This window comes from Heliangelus exortis, chromosome 1, assembly GCF_036169615.1.
Source record: "Heliangelus exortis chromosome 1, bHelExo1.hap1, whole genome shotgun sequence".
NCBI classification, from domain to species: Eukaryota; Metazoa; Chordata; class Aves; order Apodiformes; family Trochilidae; genus Heliangelus; species Heliangelus exortis.
This window is the reverse complement of record NC_092422.1, coordinates 182,668,000-182,686,391: the sequence shown is the minus strand read 5'-3', so window position 1 is coordinate 182,686,391 and position 18,392 is coordinate 182,668,000. Positions and strand designations below refer to the sequence as shown.

The window sequence follows — 18,392 nt, the reverse complement described above, 5'->3', positions numbered from 1 at the left end:
TTCAGCTGGACCAGCATAATATAAAAATCAGCACTCGACAGAGAAGACTTCAAAAATCTCTTTAAAAATCTGATATACTTGTGTAACACCAGAGACTAAGTTGGTAAATTATAGATGATCATCATCCTGATAACCCAGGCACACAAGTCTGTTGTAGGAGCAGTCCTTCAGTAGTTTACTCTTGTTAGAACAAAGAAGTGGGGAATTAGTGAAACTGAGTAAGGTATAAAATATTTCCATATATTTTATGGAAAATCCATACACATCCAGCACCTGATGTTAATCTCAGAGCAGAAGGTGTAATTTTGAAACATACCTGTTCTAACAAACGTTTAAGGGAGGTGAATGATTATATTAGCAGTTTTCTTTAGAAGTCATTTATTTCCTTAGCCTGATTTGATTTCAATTTTGATGTTTTAAGACTTTTGATATAAATCCATTTAAGATGCTTCTGAAGGACTTAAAGACAGTGAGAAGTAGGCAGCTTTCATATTGCAAATATATTAACTGTTCAGAATGAAATACTTAATTCCACAAAAGCCATGTCTTTTACAGTTTTTGCCCTCTACAACAAAGTAAAGAATAATGGAAATTTGAGGAGAAAATCAGTGCTATTGGGCTCAGCTGCCTGTGCTGTGTCTTGCCCAGTCTTTTTCCTTGCCATGGTTTTCAGTGTTGCACTTGAGAATTGACCAAATTGGATCAAGTATTAGGAAAATTTAGATTGATTATTGAGGAAATTATCCTATCCTGTTTCATCCTCTTGTCATTAGGAATAACATTTTAGACCACCCACACCAGCTCATCTTCTCTTACCTTCTTCTTTATGCCGTGTGAAAGTGATTTAAGGAGGCTTGGGAACAAAGCTTTAGATCTTCTGAGCTACACACCACATATGATAAAGGATGAATGCTGTGATTATGATACCAAGCTTATAATGCTTGTAATTTAGAAATCTGCTGCTGCTGTTTTATTTCCAGTCATTCGTATTGTTCAAATCAATTGCTGGAAGGTCAGGTGCTCACTAATTAGAGCAGGTGTGCATCTTCAATTATCTGTGGAAAATAGATAACAAAAGAAATCCACCTTTAAGATTTTCAATGTAACACTATCATGTTTTCACTTTGGCAGAGATTTCAGAGGAAATGATGGGGTATGGCTTCACTGTGTATACTGATATGACAGTAAACCAGCATACTGGTATTTTTAACAATTCTGCAATGGTACCTGACAGTATCATTTCACTAGTAAGCTGTTTACTTGGCATTTTCCTCAGTGTGTTTCAGCATGTGAAGTGATGGAGAGGTGATCCTCTGCTTTCCATCTTAGATGTTCTCTCCATGCAGGACAAAATTCAGAATTTGATAGTAAATTATACAGTAATTATTAGCATCTTCTTCAGCAAAGTAATAGATCTTGTACAAATAGTACAGCAGTAGAATTAGCACAGTAAAAGAGCTTGTACAAATCCCTAACATTGAAGGGATGTTATTTTTTTTATGTAGCCGGCACTGCAAGACTCCTACAAATGCAAATTTTTTTGGTTTTATTCTCTGTATTGTGCTGATTTTCTACTGAAGGATAAGCAAATCTCAGTTTGTAACTGCAAGGCTTCTGTTAAATCCAGTCTCAAGTACTATTTTTCTTATTTCGATGTACTGAATCTGCTTCCTTGCAACAGGATTTCCTCTCAATTCTGGGCAGACAGCAAATAACAGATGAGTGGCCTCAGCCATAGGAGGCTTTATAGACATCTGCTTTTCCCTTGTATCATTTGTGTTCCTCTCTGTCAAAAGTAGGACACAACTGGGGAAAGATGGGAGGGAAAGGAAACATCCAGACCTTCTGGCTGTTGTGCCTGTATGAATCAGCAGGTGGGTTTATGCTGCTAGAGATGGATGCAAGATAATTGAACCAAGGATGTCTTTGTTTATAGCTCTGTTTGAGAGAAAGCATGAGGCTCCTCTCTGGGGAGCTGCCAATCTGGCTGGGCAGAATGGAGAAACCAATCTCTGCATCAAGATGTTTCAAAATGCTAATCAGCCTGTATTCGTTACTAAACACCTGCAAATGAGATTAGAGTAACAGTGAAAGAAGCAAACATGATGCTGTTAAAATGGTGTGAAGCTGAGCAATCCTGGCATCTTGCAGCAGCTGAGATGCAGAGCTGGCAGCTTCAGGGGGGCGAGTTGGGGGATGGCAACAGGGTTACCCACTGTTCAGTAATTAATCTTTCAAACACAATTTCCATTTTCCTGAGCAGTGAGGGCAGCAGGGTGGGCGGCTGCCCTCCAGCACTGGTTGCTTTGCTGGCATTTCACCAAAAAGCATGGGCTCCACTTGGTGAGGTCCTGCTCAGGTGCAGAGTGTAACTGCAGATCCTATGGCTCACTGCCAGCAAGGCAGCATTATGGTTTGGCTGTTGTTTCAGATGCATTTTTTCCAGGATTTGTTGTGATAACCTCTCTGTTTGAAGTGCATTTGAACTCCCAGCTATCATGCAATTGGGTTTTGGATGTCATGGTGATATAGTGCTTTAAATGTTGTCCTGTTGGTATACACATGCCAACATAAGGAAGATTTGTGCCCCAAGGGTGGTGGTGGGCTGGCCTCCAGTGCTTAGTACATTCCTGTTCAACCTGGGATTTGCTGATTGATTCTTAAGAGAAAAGTTAGAGGAGAAGTATTTTGTTGGAATTTGCTTTTGTAAGTCCATCCCGAGGGTAGCAGGTCCTCTGGTACATTTCAGGGTGTCTGTTCCTTTGCCATCTCAACAGTTGTTGCCCAGCAATCACCTGTTGCAGGCATCTTCATTCTGGTTCTTCTACTGACAATACAGTCATATCTTTCACTTAAGCACTCAGCTGATCTGGAAATATTAGCCGAGACAGATATTAAACTTTTGTGGTTTCTTCACATAAATAACACTGTGCATGTATGAAAGGGTGGTGTCTGCCTGTGTCTTCTCTCCCAGAAGTACATGTTTTTTCAAATGTAGCAATTGATGTGGTTGTAGCTGAAAAGTTTCTCTAGATACACTTATGTCCCTTTAAGCAAAAGCTACTTTAAAAAAGAATAGTTATAGCAAACAAGTTATATAACTATATATATAACTATAGCAAACATAGTTATAGCAGTATTCTTTTAAAATACACTGTTGGCAGTCAGATGGAAATACCTGATTTTATACCTATTCTTAGAAACGCATAATTTCCATAATCCTTGGAATAGTGATGGTTTTTCTTTCAGTAGCTCAGGCACAGTTAACCTCTGGTCTGATTCTTAGCTTTACTCTATAATTAGAAATGCTGTTGTCTTCTAAATTATTTCACTGCATAGAAAAGAAAGTGTATGAATGTCTCTTTTCCTTATAGCTTTATTTGACCTTGGCACACTCCATAGGCATTACTGATCACACCCAAGGTGTGCAGCATATAGTTAGTTCATCAGTGATGTAAGGACTAACTTCCATTTGACCTTAAATTCTTGCATGAAGCATCATTAGCTCAGATCCTGCTATTGCAGCTCTTTTTGCATTTCGTGCTGGTCATGTGAATGGTCTCTTGGCTTTGGTATCACCACTTGCATAGTAAAGACTATTTATTTGAAGGAGATCTATAGATACAAGACAAGTGCTTAAATTTAGGAATGTGCTGCTCTTTACTCTTCCTAAGGCCAGGCTTGTAAAAAAGAATATTTCTTTTAGTTCTATGTAGAACTTGGCTCAGCGATCTGGATAAAGTAAGAGTGATGAATTTTTTTCATCTTAGCTGTACATTTGCCAGCTTTTTATGGGACATTACATGTCATGTTTATATTGAGATGTTACCCATTTACCTGAAAATTCCTTTATATGAAGTTTTTATGTTATTTTTCAGGTGTTCAAATGAAACAGTATTCAAAAAGGAAGATTTGTTCTGGGCATACAATTTCTGCCCCACTCCATACTCTTGGACAGCACTTCTGGGCCTTATTTTGTACTTGGTTTTCTTTGCACCTGGTAAGAACATGTTTATTTTTGCATACAAGTTCAAAAATTATAAAGCTAAGATGTCAAATAGTGAGGCTACACATTAAATTTACTTCAGAGTCTGACCGTCAAACTGAGATTGATTTTTTTTTTTTTTTTTTTTTCAATCCTTAGGAATGGGTCCTATGCCCTGGACTGTAAATTCTGAAATCTACCCACTTTGGGCTAGAAGTACAGGAAATGCATGTTCCTCTGGAGTCAATTGGGTTTTCAATGTGCTCGTGTCACTGACATTTCTGCATACAGCAGAATATCTGACATACTATGGTAAGAAACATGATGTGTCTGTATGCAGTGCTACCAGTGGTGCCTAGGTTTTCCCCTGATTCTGGGTTGATTTGGTTATGAAATGTCATCTGAGAAGGCAGGGTTTTCAACTCATCATAGTTTAGTAAAACTAGAGGCCTGGTACAGCCTACCTGGATCATAGAGTTTGGTCCAGCTTTTATAAGAAACATTTCTTTCTGTCCTAAATTGAGGACCTAGACAATTGATTAAAAAAAGAAAGCTGGAAAAAAAACCAAAACAAAATAAAACACATTTAATTTAGTGAAATACACTGATTCCCACTTCAGGGCACAGCATCTTCAATTTTTCAGTTTATGGTGGCATCCAAGGCCAATATCAGGTAGTCCTTGCAGACATGGCTGTGTAAGATGCTACTGCCCAACGCCCAGCTGCTGATAAAGTCCTGGCTGGTGGAGCCTGGGGAGAGTTTGTCAGATTACTGCTCACCACTCCAGTACAAGTAATTTAAATCCCATTAAGATGCTAGGAAGTTGATGTGACCTTCACATCATTAGTAATACAGAGCCTTTCAGCTCTATTTATCATTCCTTTGAGTCACACGTCGCAGGTAAATGTTTGTTGGTCCTTTGGTACCTTTTCTGCCCCTCCTAGGTAATGTGGGTGGCAGGGAGAACAATCTCACTGCTAATTGTCTTCTTGGAGGACTTTTAAATAATAACTAGGTGTAAGTCACAAGCATTATTTTAATCATGGCTATTTCTTTTTTGCTAAAGTTTCTTACTTTTGGGGGGCTGTCTTAGTGTGTCCTTCACTGTTAAGGTAAACTAAGAAAGTTCTTGCCTTTCATATCTGCTTTTTTTATTGGGCATGCAACCATTTAATTTCTGTTTATTTTAACAGTGGAATGACTTGTCAAAAAAAGATGTGGACTATCTTCCACCTGACATGAAATCACTTTTGTTAACTTACTCCATTGTGGAGCAATGCAATAAGCAGCCTTCTACACCCGTGGCCTCAAAGTTCCTTGTTTTAATGATGCTGCTCCAACCACTGCTTTTATGCACTCCTTTGATATCTGCAGCCCACTGCTTCTGCTGCTCTCTGTGTTCTGGAGCAGAGAAGGGATGGAAACTTCTGTATCTGACTGTGCATGTTGTTTTACATTGCAGGAGCCTTCTTCCTTTATGCAGGGTTTGCTGGCTTGGGACTGGTTTTCATCTACGGCTGCCTTCCTGAGACTAAAGGGAAAAAACTAGAGGAAATTGAATCTTTGTTTGAAAGCAGGCTATGTACATGTGGCATGGCAGATTCTGATGAAGGGAGATATATCGAGTATATTCGGGTGAAGGGAAGCAATTACCATCTTTCTGACAATGATGCTTCTGATGTGGAATAATTTTCAGCTGCTGATGTATTTAATCATTTAAAAGCCTTCTGAAGGGAAAAGCAGCTCTCTGATGACCTCACTGCCCTGCTTCTGGTCTGGTTCTCCTTTCTACTGTCTAGTTAAAAATGCCTTCATGTTCAAAAAATGCTCCATTTGGGAGGAAATTCAGTATGTGAGTGTTTTCTTGATAACTAAAAGCGGTGGCTCCCAAGAGATCGCATTCCATGATTATGTGAATTCACCAAGTGTGCACGACCGAGGTATTTGGTAGGGTGCACTATACCAGATGAATACAGAAGGCTATCTGAGATGGTCACTGGTCGTCCTTATCTTCAATACTGACAAAAGATTAAATAATAGAATAGATAATCAGCAACCAGCCAATAACTGTCAGATCAGCATCCCATAGCAGCAGAGCAGATAGCTCTGCTGTGCGATACAGCCAATGATGAATGCATAAGCTGCTGTCATGGCAGCCATTTCAAAGGTTTAACTGACTGGGAAATACAAATTTCTGCTATAGCTATTGGAGGAAACATTTCCCACTTTACCCTAAGAGAATTCCCATTTTTATTTGTTTGAGATAAAAAGTAGAAAGCCACAGTCACCTGTATGGAGGTCCCTAGGGTGCCGTAGGTCTGTGTTACATTGGGCTGTCCAGCCACTGCTGCTCTGGAGTTCACACCACAGTTCAGAGTTGGTGTTTGTGAGAGAAAATGTTGTGAGAGAAAATGCTGAAATTAACTACTTGACAGCAGGAAAGCCGTACACGTACAAATGAACTGGTATATATAGCTGTGTTCAAAGTAGAGGCTTCATTTAGTTGGAAAAAAATAATTTTTGTTTCCCTTTCTTGCATTTGAATGTTTGGGTTCGTGCCAAGTTTTGAATACAAAGTGTCATTAGCTAAACCAAGAAAAAGGAGGGAAGAGGTTTTCTGCTGCTAAATGCAGAGTGGTCATCCCTCCAGCGCCTTTTGCTCATGAATAATCATATTGCCTTCACTTTATCTTTGTAATGAATCCCAGCACATTTTTCCTTGAAATGCTCTTAGTCAACCAGTGTCTTGCTGGATCTGAAGAGGAATATTAACAATGGGCAGAAGCCTTCATCTCCTAGTAATTGCCTTACCGAAGCATTGCAAAATTGTCAAAAAAATGTCAGGCACAAAAATCAACTTGGCTGCCTTCAGCCTGGTAATGAACATGTGAATGGTATTTTATTAACTTGCCATGCTTGCTTGCCTTGGCAAATTGAATTTTATGCAGCTACATTAAAATATTGTGGGTTTTTTTCCTTGTCCTTTCCTCACTGCTTTAAGTCTTTAAAGATGTGAGTTTGAAAGCATCAACATTTCAAATTCATATCTTTGAAACATTTACTTCATGCAAGAATGCATAAAAACTCCTCTGCCTGTGGGCTATCCCCCCATTTCTTTGGTAAAAATATATTTATTTTTCATTGTGTAAAGATTGAAGAAGCTGTTGGGTTTGTTACCTTTTATAAATTTCCCTTGTGCACTTTCCTTGGGTTGAAGTACATTTTGAATATAGAATTGCTATCAAAACTGAGACTGGACATTTATTACTGACTTATTTTTGTTAGATAACATGGAGTTTTGTTTTAAAGAAATCTGACATATTATCTGATATTCTAGGAGGGATTTCTTACTCTTCAATTATTGAACTTCAGCAGTTGGGTGTATTTTGCTTTTTTTTTCTTTTTTACTTCATTAATCAAAGAAATATTTTTTGAGAGAAAATATTTTAAAGCATCCTTCCCTGACTTGACTGGGACTAAAGGGGGAAAGCGTAGCAGACAGAGGGAGTTTCAAACAAAGAGTGGCCACACCTTGAACACCTCCTTGTGTGGTGACAGGGCTGGATTCTTGCACCTTCCATCTAGCCTCCCATTTATGTGCACAATATTTTTATGCTTGGGAGCACCAGCTGTTGAAAGTGCTCGAGTCTCCAGACCTATCTTCCAATCCCCACCCACTGTAGGATGTCTCTGTTCGGCTGTCACCTCTCTGAAACGTTCACTGAAGGGGTGATATCTGAAATGAGAAAGAGGGGTCTTGGCACAGATGAGAAGAAAATAGTTTTAAGGCCAAGTTGGTTTCCTCCTGAAACAAAAAATGAATGTTTGAAGACCCTTCTTGGGAACAGTTTTGTCACCTAGAATGACATGTGAATAGGTGTATTACACCCATCCTGTGCTCCTGTGGTATCCTACATAGATTTCAGCAGGTATTTACTGGCTTTACAGAGCAGGCACTTATGGCTCTGATCTCCACAAAAGGATAAGCCCACACTCACCCTTACACCCATGAATATCCCTTTGTTTCATGCGTTTTGCTGGAGCAGGGTGTAAGCCAGGGAGGGTGTCCCTGGGCCAGCACAGTGTTCAGGCAGACCCCACGCCTCACTGCACTTGTGTCCACAGGCAGAGGAACCTGCTGCATTTATTGGGCATAACCAGGGCACAGTCACTGGAAAGGTGGCTGTCACAAGATGAGGGTTTTTTGTTTTGCAGGCAGTGCTGGGGCTTATTAGGAGCAGCAGACCATCCTGCTCTGGCACCCTTGTTCCACAGATGTTCTCAAAAGCAGCGCTCAGGTGTATACAGCACTGGGCTTATTTTCTCATGCAACGAGTTGGGTCTTGCTGAAAGCAGTTTTCTGGAGATTTGCATCCTGTGGCCTTTTTCTCAAGGCAAAACAATTGAAACAAGTGCATTTTATTCATCATTTTTACTGTCAGTGAGGGTGCAAAATACATCAGCTACTTTATTGTCAACTCCCCCTTTACCACCTGCAAAGAGTTGGGTTTAAGTCTTCCTTTTAGGGTTGCTGTACACCAAGACAACATTCCATACTTTAGAAACACTGAACCTAGTAGCAAGCATAGTATAATAAAAGTGAGATCAAATACTTGAAATTAATCTTACTCAATTAGGGTTTATTTTTAGAATCTGTGAAAATTTATAATGTATGAAGAAAATTAAATAAAATGTTTCTATTTTGCAAAGATTTTTTTATATTTGTGCATATTTTAAGTTTTAAGAAATTTTTTGCTAAAGGTAGACTTAGTAACATTGCAGATAAAAGAGTAAGAACGCAGCATAGCTGAATAATTTCTTATAACAGTATTTTAATTTATGAAATTGAATAAATAGTATGTCTAAGCACAATATTGTTTTAGTGAAACCTTTTTGCAGAAGATGTGGAATTGTTTCTTCACGAGGACTGCACACTTAATTCAGGTATTCTGTGCATAAGGAATGCTAGAGTAATACTGCTGGTAGGTTTGGGTATATTGATTATATGAAAAATTTGGGATATTTTAATTCTGATTAATCTCCTCACTTTGTGTTTTGGTCTAAGAGCAAGTATGAAAGAAACAAGTCCTGATGCATTTTAAATCTTCTTAAAATTTGATACACATGCAGCAATTTGTTCATGATGTTGCAAATCTAAATTGTTTGCAGGGTTGAGATAATTTGCCACTTGTTTCTTCCCCTGGTCACTCCACTGATCAATATCAGGTTTTAACAAGAGAAACAAACCTGTTTTGAAAATAGAAATGAAGCAAGGCTCCACCCAGGACTCATTTGGAGGGGGGCTGAATTTGCATTGCTATGCATGCACTTTACGTTCTCTCATAGATGTTGCTACCGTGTGAATTGCAGTGACAGCCATGTCAGAAACTTTGGGATACTTTCTACGGAACATTGTTCCAATGCCAACTTAATTTTGCATAAGTGGGAAAATGCAGCATTTTACCGGTGTAGGGTTGGGAGGGGAGAAGAAAGAAAGGATATAGGATATAGGAAAGGATATATTCTTCTTCTGAGGGAGAAGAATGATGGGAACAAGGGACTATACTTGGTCCTGTGGGTGGGAATGGGGGTGGAGAAGCATGTGTTCCTCTCATACCCACCCAGAGGTGAGAACATGTCAACTGAGTTTGGGAAACTACTACTTTTTCCCTTGGTGGAATCTCTTTTGCCCTCAGTCACTCAGGTTGAGCACTGGGGAGAAATTTTGATTTTCAAGGCCTGCTACAGGCCCTGGATGAGAGTCTTTCCTTCGGCCATGATGGTGATGGTTGCAGTCCCATGAGCAATGGGCTAGTTAAAGATAGACCTTGCACTTCTCAGCTCTATACTCAACTTACTACTCCTCAACATCAACACACTTCTTGAAGTTTTACTTTTATAAGAGGCTTTGTTAGCTGAAAGTCACTAAGCAAGAAAGGCAGGCAACTCGTAGCATAGGGAGATCTTGGGGTAGGAATCAAGGCAGAAGAGACAGTTCTGTGAAGCACTTTAAAGGGTAAGATATTTGTGCACTTTTTTCTAAGAGAGTCAAGATAACCAAAACCCTTTTCTCTTCATTGAGAAGAAAATAATCGAGCTTTGTGTACCAGGCCAGAAGCAGATAATGCCACAATATGTGCTTTATGGCAAAATGTGTTTTTATTGCGGGTAACATTTACAGCTTAAATGTAGCTGCTGCCTATAAAGTGACTCAGTCATTCTCTGGATTTTAACAAGTCACGTTTTTGTGCAAAAATCTTAGCAGTTTTCTATCGATCTTCATCGCCTTGTGTACAGTACAGTTAAGCATAATCCACAAAGTGGTCTAGGTTGTGGCAGTGTTACAAATGTCAGCACAGTAAAATCTAGGTGAACATTGTTAAAGAAATATTGTTGTTTGTGATAAAACTGGGGGTAAAAACTCCTTAAAGGCAACTATATATAGATTTTAAAAGTCTGGAAAAAATGGCAGTTCTTATCTATTTTGTGTATGTTTTCATATAGAGAAGGAGTTTTTTATGTGCCAATAACCATCACTGTAGTGTTTTGTAAATGGGTGTTAATGGTGTTCTGGAGTTCTGTATATGAGAATATTCTTTAGCCACAATGATCTGTTATTGTGAACCAGCAGCATGTTTTTAATCTTACTCACACCTCTTATCAGAGGTGCTCACTCATCGGCTTCAGTAGAGATCACTCACACCAGGGGAAGTTTGACCAGCATCAGGCCTCAAAAGTACAGAGTTTATCTAAATTTCTGCTTTTTCACATTATCACTAAACAGTATGTTACATGTCAATGATCTGGCATGTATAATTATAAAGCTGATTCAGTTGCACTCCTTGATTCTGTTGAGATACACTTTGTCAAAACTTGGTTTGGCTTTGCATCCCATTTATATAAATAAGGTGCGTGCTGATTAATTATGAATAACATCCACCTGTTTCTAAAGGAAACATCAGTTTCTGAGGTGTTAAAATAAAGGCAAACTTCTCTTGCTGCCTTAAACATTACAGACTTTAGAGAGGACTGAATGTATGACCATCATTGTGACCTCTGCAGAAGAAACTTCATGAGTCCTCAGCAGATGTGAAACAAGGTGGTTTTGTGGTGCTGGGATACTGCATTGAACTGCAGACCCATCTGCTGTCTGTTCTATTTCAACTGTTCCAGTAGTCCCTGTGAAATTGATAGGATTATTCATATGCTTGATATTCCCCACGTGCTCAGTGTCCTGCTGGTTCAGGGCATGGCTGGGAGGTGGCAAAAGTCACATCTCCGCTTTCCATAAAGCATCTTGCAGCCCTACAGAAGTGTTAACTAGATCTTTCTGTGACAAATTCTATGTAGACTATTTGAGACATTATTAGAGACCAAATTGATAGTTATACTTCCATGTGGAATAGTAACATGCATATGACACCATCAGGCAATCTGTAATCCCTGGGCACAGATTATGGTATTTGGTACAGAACAGGTTTTGGCAAAACTAATTGTCGGGGTGTCCAAGTTATTTCTTAACCATGTCAAACATGTGCCATTTCCTTTTGCAACCAGTCAAGCCTATAATGTATGAAAGTGTTGTACATTTTCTGAAACTTATGTGATGTAAAATTATTTAATTGACTTCTGATTGCTTTAATGACGTTTGGTCTTTACATAGAAGTAAATATCTTCAAACAATTGTCAGTGCCAGAAGTGTAAATGAACAAAATAAAAGGTGAGATACTTAATTACATAATCTTTCTTGAGGTTTCCTTTGTTTGGGTACTTGGGTGACCTTCCAGAGTTGCACAATCACATTGCTCAGCAAAATGAGCCAAAATAGCCCACGGCCTTACTTGAAATGAGTGACTAACTTTGAATATGAACTTAATATGGTATGTTTCAAAAGAGAGAAAATTCCTGTGATGATGGCACGCCAGGCAAGTGTCACTTCCTTCCCGAAGGATTTCTTTGAAAAGCTGAATGCAGCTATGCAAAACTGCCAACTCTCCCTGTGTACCCATGTGGGTTTTTAATGTCCCCTGCCCAAAGACTGTCCAGTTTTGTGACAGCAGTTTATGCCTTCAGACTTATCAACTGGGGAAAGGGCAGAAGCTGCTCCTTTCTAATGGGGAAATGTCCTAATTATGTGTGTTGGTTTTTTCGTTTTAAGAAAATTACTTAAATTGGTTTGATGATTAATGAAGAACAACAGAACCATGGCTGTGCTGTGCTGGGGGCTGCCCTTGCCTGCTTGACAAACCTGTATCCATGGGAGAGCTTATCTACAGGAGGCAAGAGAGGAAACCGATCGTTTTGCACTGACAGGTTTTGTTTTCAGGTTTCTGGCTGATAGTGATGATGAGTGGCTGCAGTTCAGATTATTTGCCATGAAAGCCACAAGGCAGCTTTGTGGTATCATGGGAAGCTGGTGGCTCTGCTGTCAAACACTCAATTTTTTTTGCTTTTTCCCATTCCCCTCTGCTCCAGCTACTGTCACAAAATAACTACTGATGGTTTGATTTCTGAACTGCAGGCAATAACAGAACTTGCTCCCAAATATTTCTGAGCATTTTCAGGATCAGACCTCCCAGGCACCAAGGCTGAGTGGTGCTATGTCCAAATCAAAGGCATCCTTACAGTCTTGCACAGCCTTTGCTTTGTGTGTGGCATGAAGTGCTTGCTTTCAAGACTGCTACAATTTGCAGGAAATAACTGGGAAAGTTAAAGGTAAGCTTGTAAAAAAAATTCCTTTTTTTCTAACCTCAGTGGTCCCCTGCTGAGTTGTGCTGGACTGGTTGATGGTGACCTGATGGTGACCATCCCAGAGCCACCATCCCTCCAGCCACCCCCTGCCCATTCAGAGCTCCCTGAGCGAATGGATGTCTGGCTGATGAAATTTCACTTATGACCCAAAATAAATGGTATCTCAACCCTTATCCTGATGGAGAGATTAACCCCTTCAAGATCAAGCCACTAGCTGAAAACTGGGGGGGAAATAATCACACATGTTTGCCATGAGTAGTTCCACCTGTCTTGTTGTGGGGCTGTTCCTTAGCTGGTCTCCAGAGCATATTTCTCACTTGTTTAATGTGCATGACCCACCCAGTCCCCATGAACTTAATACAGTTCTGCATGGAATGAAATTTTGAAATGTTTGCCTTTTGAGCATTCGCTGCAGAACTACCAGCTGTGCTTACTGTGTCTTGATTTTGATAGAAGAAAAGGCAACAAATAGCCTCTGAGAGGTGGAGCTTTTGGTTAGATAGATGGTTTTTTGGAAGATCTTTTGGTCTAAGTTTCAGGAGCATACAAAGCTCTATCTGTTTTTCACATGAGTGAAACCTTCACCTTAGCTAATGTGCTCTGATGCTGCATGAAAGGACCAATAGAATCCATAATGCTGAAAAGAAGAGCAGGGTGTCTCAGAGCAGTAAGATGTGTCTTGTCTGCAGGGAGAAAGATGATCATGCATCCAAAATTGCCTACAAGATATTAAGACCATCACCATGCAGGGGTGGGCTTAGGTGCATTTTATTGTAACAAGAAAAAGGGCCAGGGAGATTAAAACAAAGACTTCCAAGCAAGCTCTATTCTGTAGATTATTCTTCAGAAAAGATCATGTTGAGTAAACAGACCTGCACAAGGTTGCAGGAATTTTTCTTGGTGTAAGGAGAGTAGAAGCTGCAGCACATCAGTGCTGGGGAGCACGTCCTGGGGAGGGGGGACTCAGATGTAAGAAAGAAAAATCAAGACCTCTCCTTCAGCAAAACAGTGAATCATGTGTGCATCCTCGTTGGAAAGAGAGTTAATTAATTGCTTAAGCTTCATCAGAGGTGTTGAACAGGGGATGGAGAGGTGGGAAGGTCTATGCCTGAAGGATCAGTGAGGGTTTTTGGGGGGTGATTGGAGATGCAGAAGCAGTTTGAGGGCAGAGGGGTCTGGAGTAGTTAAACTTTGCACTGAAGATGATACATGAAACTGAGATTGGATCAGGTTGCCAAGGAAACACGGGCAGAAAGAGCAAGGAGCAAATCCCTAGCAGGGGCTAGAGGAATGAAGCAGGACATAGGTGTGGGGAACTGTCAGTGAACCAAGAGTGTGGGGGCATGGTGCCTCTGCCACACCACCTCTTGGTGGCAGGGGATATTTTCACACTGGCCTGGGTGGAGGGAAGCGAAGATGAAGATGGGCGCTGGGCTGAGGGTGCATCAGCTTCTGCATGAACACCTCAACATGGATTGCAGTGCCTGAGCAAGCTGGGGATGCAGTATTCCTTTCCAGATCCAGCCCCTCTGTGCTGGTTGGGCACTAAGTGATAAAAGAGCCAGGATGTCTCCCCCTGTGAACCAGTGATGCTTGGCAGCTGTCCCTCTCCTTCCCTTCTGAGGGCACCAGGCCAGGTACTGGGCACCCTCTGGTAGATCAACTGCATTGGAATACTTTAGTGCCTGTGTTTGCTCCCTGCAGTGCCACCTCTACTCAGTAATTGGCTTTCCTTTTGATAAGCCACTCTAAAAACTGTGTTGTTGGGTTTTTTTCTTCACAGGATCTCATCTATTCATAGGCTTTGTTTTCAATTACTATTGTATGTACAATGCTTGGAGCTGGTGCCACCCCTGCCTGGCATAGCTCACAGGTTTCTCTGGTCCCCTTTAACAGTGCTGTGACATTTTTGCAGCCTTCCTGCCCCTGGAGCTTTTCCTTATTCTTGAAGCTATTTCCACAGCTGAGGCTGGTCAGACTCTGTATCCCCAGCCAGCTGTCACCAAATCCCATGTTCAGGATGTCCATCTGAAGCCTTCACTCAGTGTCACTTGGCACTGCTGCAGTTACAGGAGGGGAGGTTGTCACCAGTCACATAACATGTCATCCTGCAAACACCAGATGACATCTCCATCCCCAAAGGGGCAGTCATGGCCTGCAGCTGATAGCCCAGTCCCTGCTGGGAAATAGTGCTTTGGACTAAGCTCTGCTGCTAAACTTGGTTTTGTTTTAGCCTGTTACTGGCATGAGCAATCAAACCTTGTCTGCCTTCCAATTAACCCAGTTAATTTCCCCAGGATGTCTGGTATGAGAGTGTGCCCTGTTACTGGACTAGACTGTTGCAGGATGTGACCACACTCAGAGCCCATCTTTGATGCTGCATGGCTTCTTCTGCTCTCTGCCTGGGGTTTGGGGTACCCATATCCCCCAGGTTGCCTGGGGGCAGAGGGGGAGGCAGCTGCAGCATGAGGCACTGGAAGTAAACTGGGGGCTTGTGCTGGTGTCCCTGCCACTCTCATGTGCTACTAAAAATAATGGGAAAAAAATCCAAAGCAACCAAAGTGTTTACAATCTGGGTGGTGGATGACTGCTGCCCCCAGCCTGCTATCAACTGAGATAGCTTTTACATATTCTCTGTATGTCATGTTGGGTGGGATTCACAGTGAATGCTAAGGGCATCAGCACCCCAGGGCTGCTGGTGGGTGAGCAGTTGGTGCCCTCGTCAGTCCAGCCCCAAGTTGTTGCTGCAGAGCTGCCATGGACAAGGCTCTTTGGCTGTGGCACTCAGGGAGAAGCCAGTGTAGGGTGACACACATCTGCTCTGCACTGCTGCAGGGAACAGGGGGTGAGCAGATGCAGGAGAGGCAGGAGGTGTGCTCTGAGGAGATGGGGCAGGGCAGCAGCATTCAGCCTCCTTCCTCACATGCCTACAGCTCAGCTGCCTCCACCTGCAGCAGCAGCTGCTGTGAGCAGGCACCCTGGGGTCACTTGACTTATCCCCCAAGCCCAGCCCAGCCATGGCGTGACAGTGGCTGGCTGTGGCCTGGAGCATCCTGCTCCAGCTGGCCCTCTGGGTTGGTCTTGGACTGGGCAAGCTCAGAGATCCCTACCAGCTTCAGCTGGTGTGGGGTTCTCCAAAAATCATCTGTATGCACAAAGCGCAGCTTCTTTCAAGAACAAATCTCCTTACAGATATGCTGTTTCCTGAGAATTACTCCAGCCCAGGGAGCAGAGTAATTCTTCTGCAATATGATGTATTGACTTGTCCTGTGAATGGCCACAGCTCTGTGTCCTTTGGCCTTGCCAGCCCCTGTGTGCTGTATGTGACACAGTGGCAGTAAATCACAGCCTTCTCTCTGCAAGTATGCACAAACACAGCTGGTTTGGAAGTGTTTTATCACAGTTCTACTAAATAGTACAGTGAGTCTCTTGCAGCCTCCCACCTTGTCTTCACTGACTCTCCACTCCTCTGTCTTTTGGCCCAGACTTCCCCATTGCCTCCCACAGAGCTGGTGTACCACCATCAGCATCCTCTGCAGCCATCTGCATGCTGTATGTCAGCTGGCTGCAAGCTGGACTCTGCTGGGTTTCACATCCAGAGAGCTGCAGCACCCAGAGCAAGCACCATCAAGGTGTGGTCTGCAGATTTACAGCAGTGTGGCCAGGGAAGAGTTGTATCTGTATTTAGTACTTGGCTCACAGAAGCATGAGACCTTGTTGGACTCCAACACCACAAGCCCTGGTGAAGCGAGCTGTGGTTTGGGTAACTGGGACTGTCCCCTCTTGCCTGTCAGAGACTGTCAGTGAGAAGGGGGCTGGAGAAGGGTTGCAGGAAAGTCATTGCTTTTGTGGGACAGATGAATATTTTTCCAGAAAACCTCATCCTTCCTGAATTTGTTCTCCATTAAAACAACTGAAGCTTAGGGTAACATTTTTAATGAGTCTTTCTCTCCATCTGTATTTAGAAGCGTTCAAGTCCCAGTGCTGAACAAATGCTCCAGGTTTTTGATTAATAAGAAGTATCCTTTTCCCCACCAAAAGTCAAGTTACAACTGATTGTCACCACACAGTTAAAAATATACTTCTGTGGCCACCCCAGAGGCTTAGCACACTTCCAGGAGGATTAATATGGATGAACAAGGAGCATCTTTGCCTACACTGTTGCCTCAGAGAAAGCTGATGGTGCCTGTATGTGAATAGTGGGATGATGGTCATCACTGCAGGTTACAAATACCAGTAGCTTACGTAGCATCAACTGCTGAACTATGAGCTGAAGAAAGCACAATTTGATGCTACCACTGAGAGGGAGGAGATTTCCTGTTAAATCAAACTCCTCTCTTCCCCAAAGTCACCAAAAAAATCAGGTGGAAGAAAGCACCTGAGCAGAGAGATCTATGATAAGGAGGAAGCATGAATCTCTTCTAATGCAATAATAGTAATGTAAATACTTTAAAATAATTCTCTAGTCACTTCAAAAGAGCTGCTGCCTTATTTGTTATCATTGCCAGCACACATACCACTACAAAGATAGCTTTATTTTTCATGATTGCTTTGCAATTACAGGTAAAAATTATAAGGTAACTGGATTTTATGCACTCTCACCCAAAGGCTTTGGGACATGATTATCTACAGTGATTGACTACCCCAAGTGGTGAATTATTACATTAGAGCCACATGTGTAGCTCTCATGTTCAGCCAGTCAGAAAAGTTGTCTGGCACTGAGCTGCGTAATTTCAGTCCTTACTGGGAGATGGTGCAATCCAGGCAGAAAGCTGGCTAGAACTGCACAGATTTTATTAGTAGCTAAGGTGAAAATAAGCCACAGCTACTGAAAGGCTCTAAATTATTATGAGATATGACTTACTTCTTCATTTGTCCCTACACACATATGTTGACATGGTACAACCATCTCTCTTTTCCCAGTTCTGACCTGCACTCTTTGTCCAGTAGGTTCACAGGATGAAGCTAGGAGTCTGCCCCACTCAGAGGCTCTCTCTGAGGATCAGGAGCATCTGCCTGAACTCAGATAGCTCTTTTCACCATAAAACAAAGTTTAAAAGGCCCATCAATGCCATTTCATGTACAATTTCCCTCACATGGTAATGGCAGTTTGCCTCGAAGTGGGTCACATCAGCATCTCCCTAAGCACAGCTGCCAGACAGTGCTTGGCCATGTGGCAATTTTACATCTCCCAGTCTAATAAAAACCCCTTGGCTTTGAAGTGCACAGCACCAGAGCTCTTAGCTGTAGCACTGCTGTTCAGTGGCCCCTGGCACAGCCTCTTGTTGGAGGCCAGCACACTACATGAGTTCAAGCAGCATTGGCCATGGGAAAGGCTATGAAGCTGGACACGATCCACTGGAAAAGCTGACAGGTAGGTACCAGGCATGGAGGATTGCTGGGAAAACACACACCTTGGAGCCAGCATGGGCTGCTGCTGGTGTGGCACAATCTGAATGGGCCTCACAATGCTGAGTGAGCAGCTCTGCCTTACAAACCAGGGACAACAGCCAAGCTTTTGGTAAATCATAGCTGTTATTCAAATAAATTACAGCTCCTGTGAAGGTGATGAATGTTGCAGTGTAAGATTAAAAAAAAAATTACTAGGGAGTTTGCTTTAACAATTAGTTGAGGAAACCTAAAAAAAAAAATCTG

General features: G+C 41.9%; 1 protein-coding gene across 2 annotated transcripts in view; it reads left to right on the top strand.

The window, feature by feature from the left end:
* Nucleotides 1-11,727, top strand: part of SLC2A13 (solute carrier family 2 member 13) — a 149,890-nt gene extending 138,163 nt beyond the window's left edge. For both annotated transcript variants that reach the window (XM_071733897.1, XM_071733896.1), the window contains 3 exons: nt 3,879-4,000; nt 4,145-4,297; nt 5,449-11,727. In XM_071733897.1, coding sequence (XP_071589998.1) covers nt 3,879-4,000; nt 4,145-4,297; nt 5,449-5,675 — 502 coding nt within the window. In that variant the 3' untranslated portion in view covers nt 5,676-11,727. The remainder of the gene's footprint in view (nt 1-3,878; nt 4,001-4,144; nt 4,298-5,448) is intronic.
* Nucleotides 11,728-18,392: the final 6,665 nt, after the last annotated feature.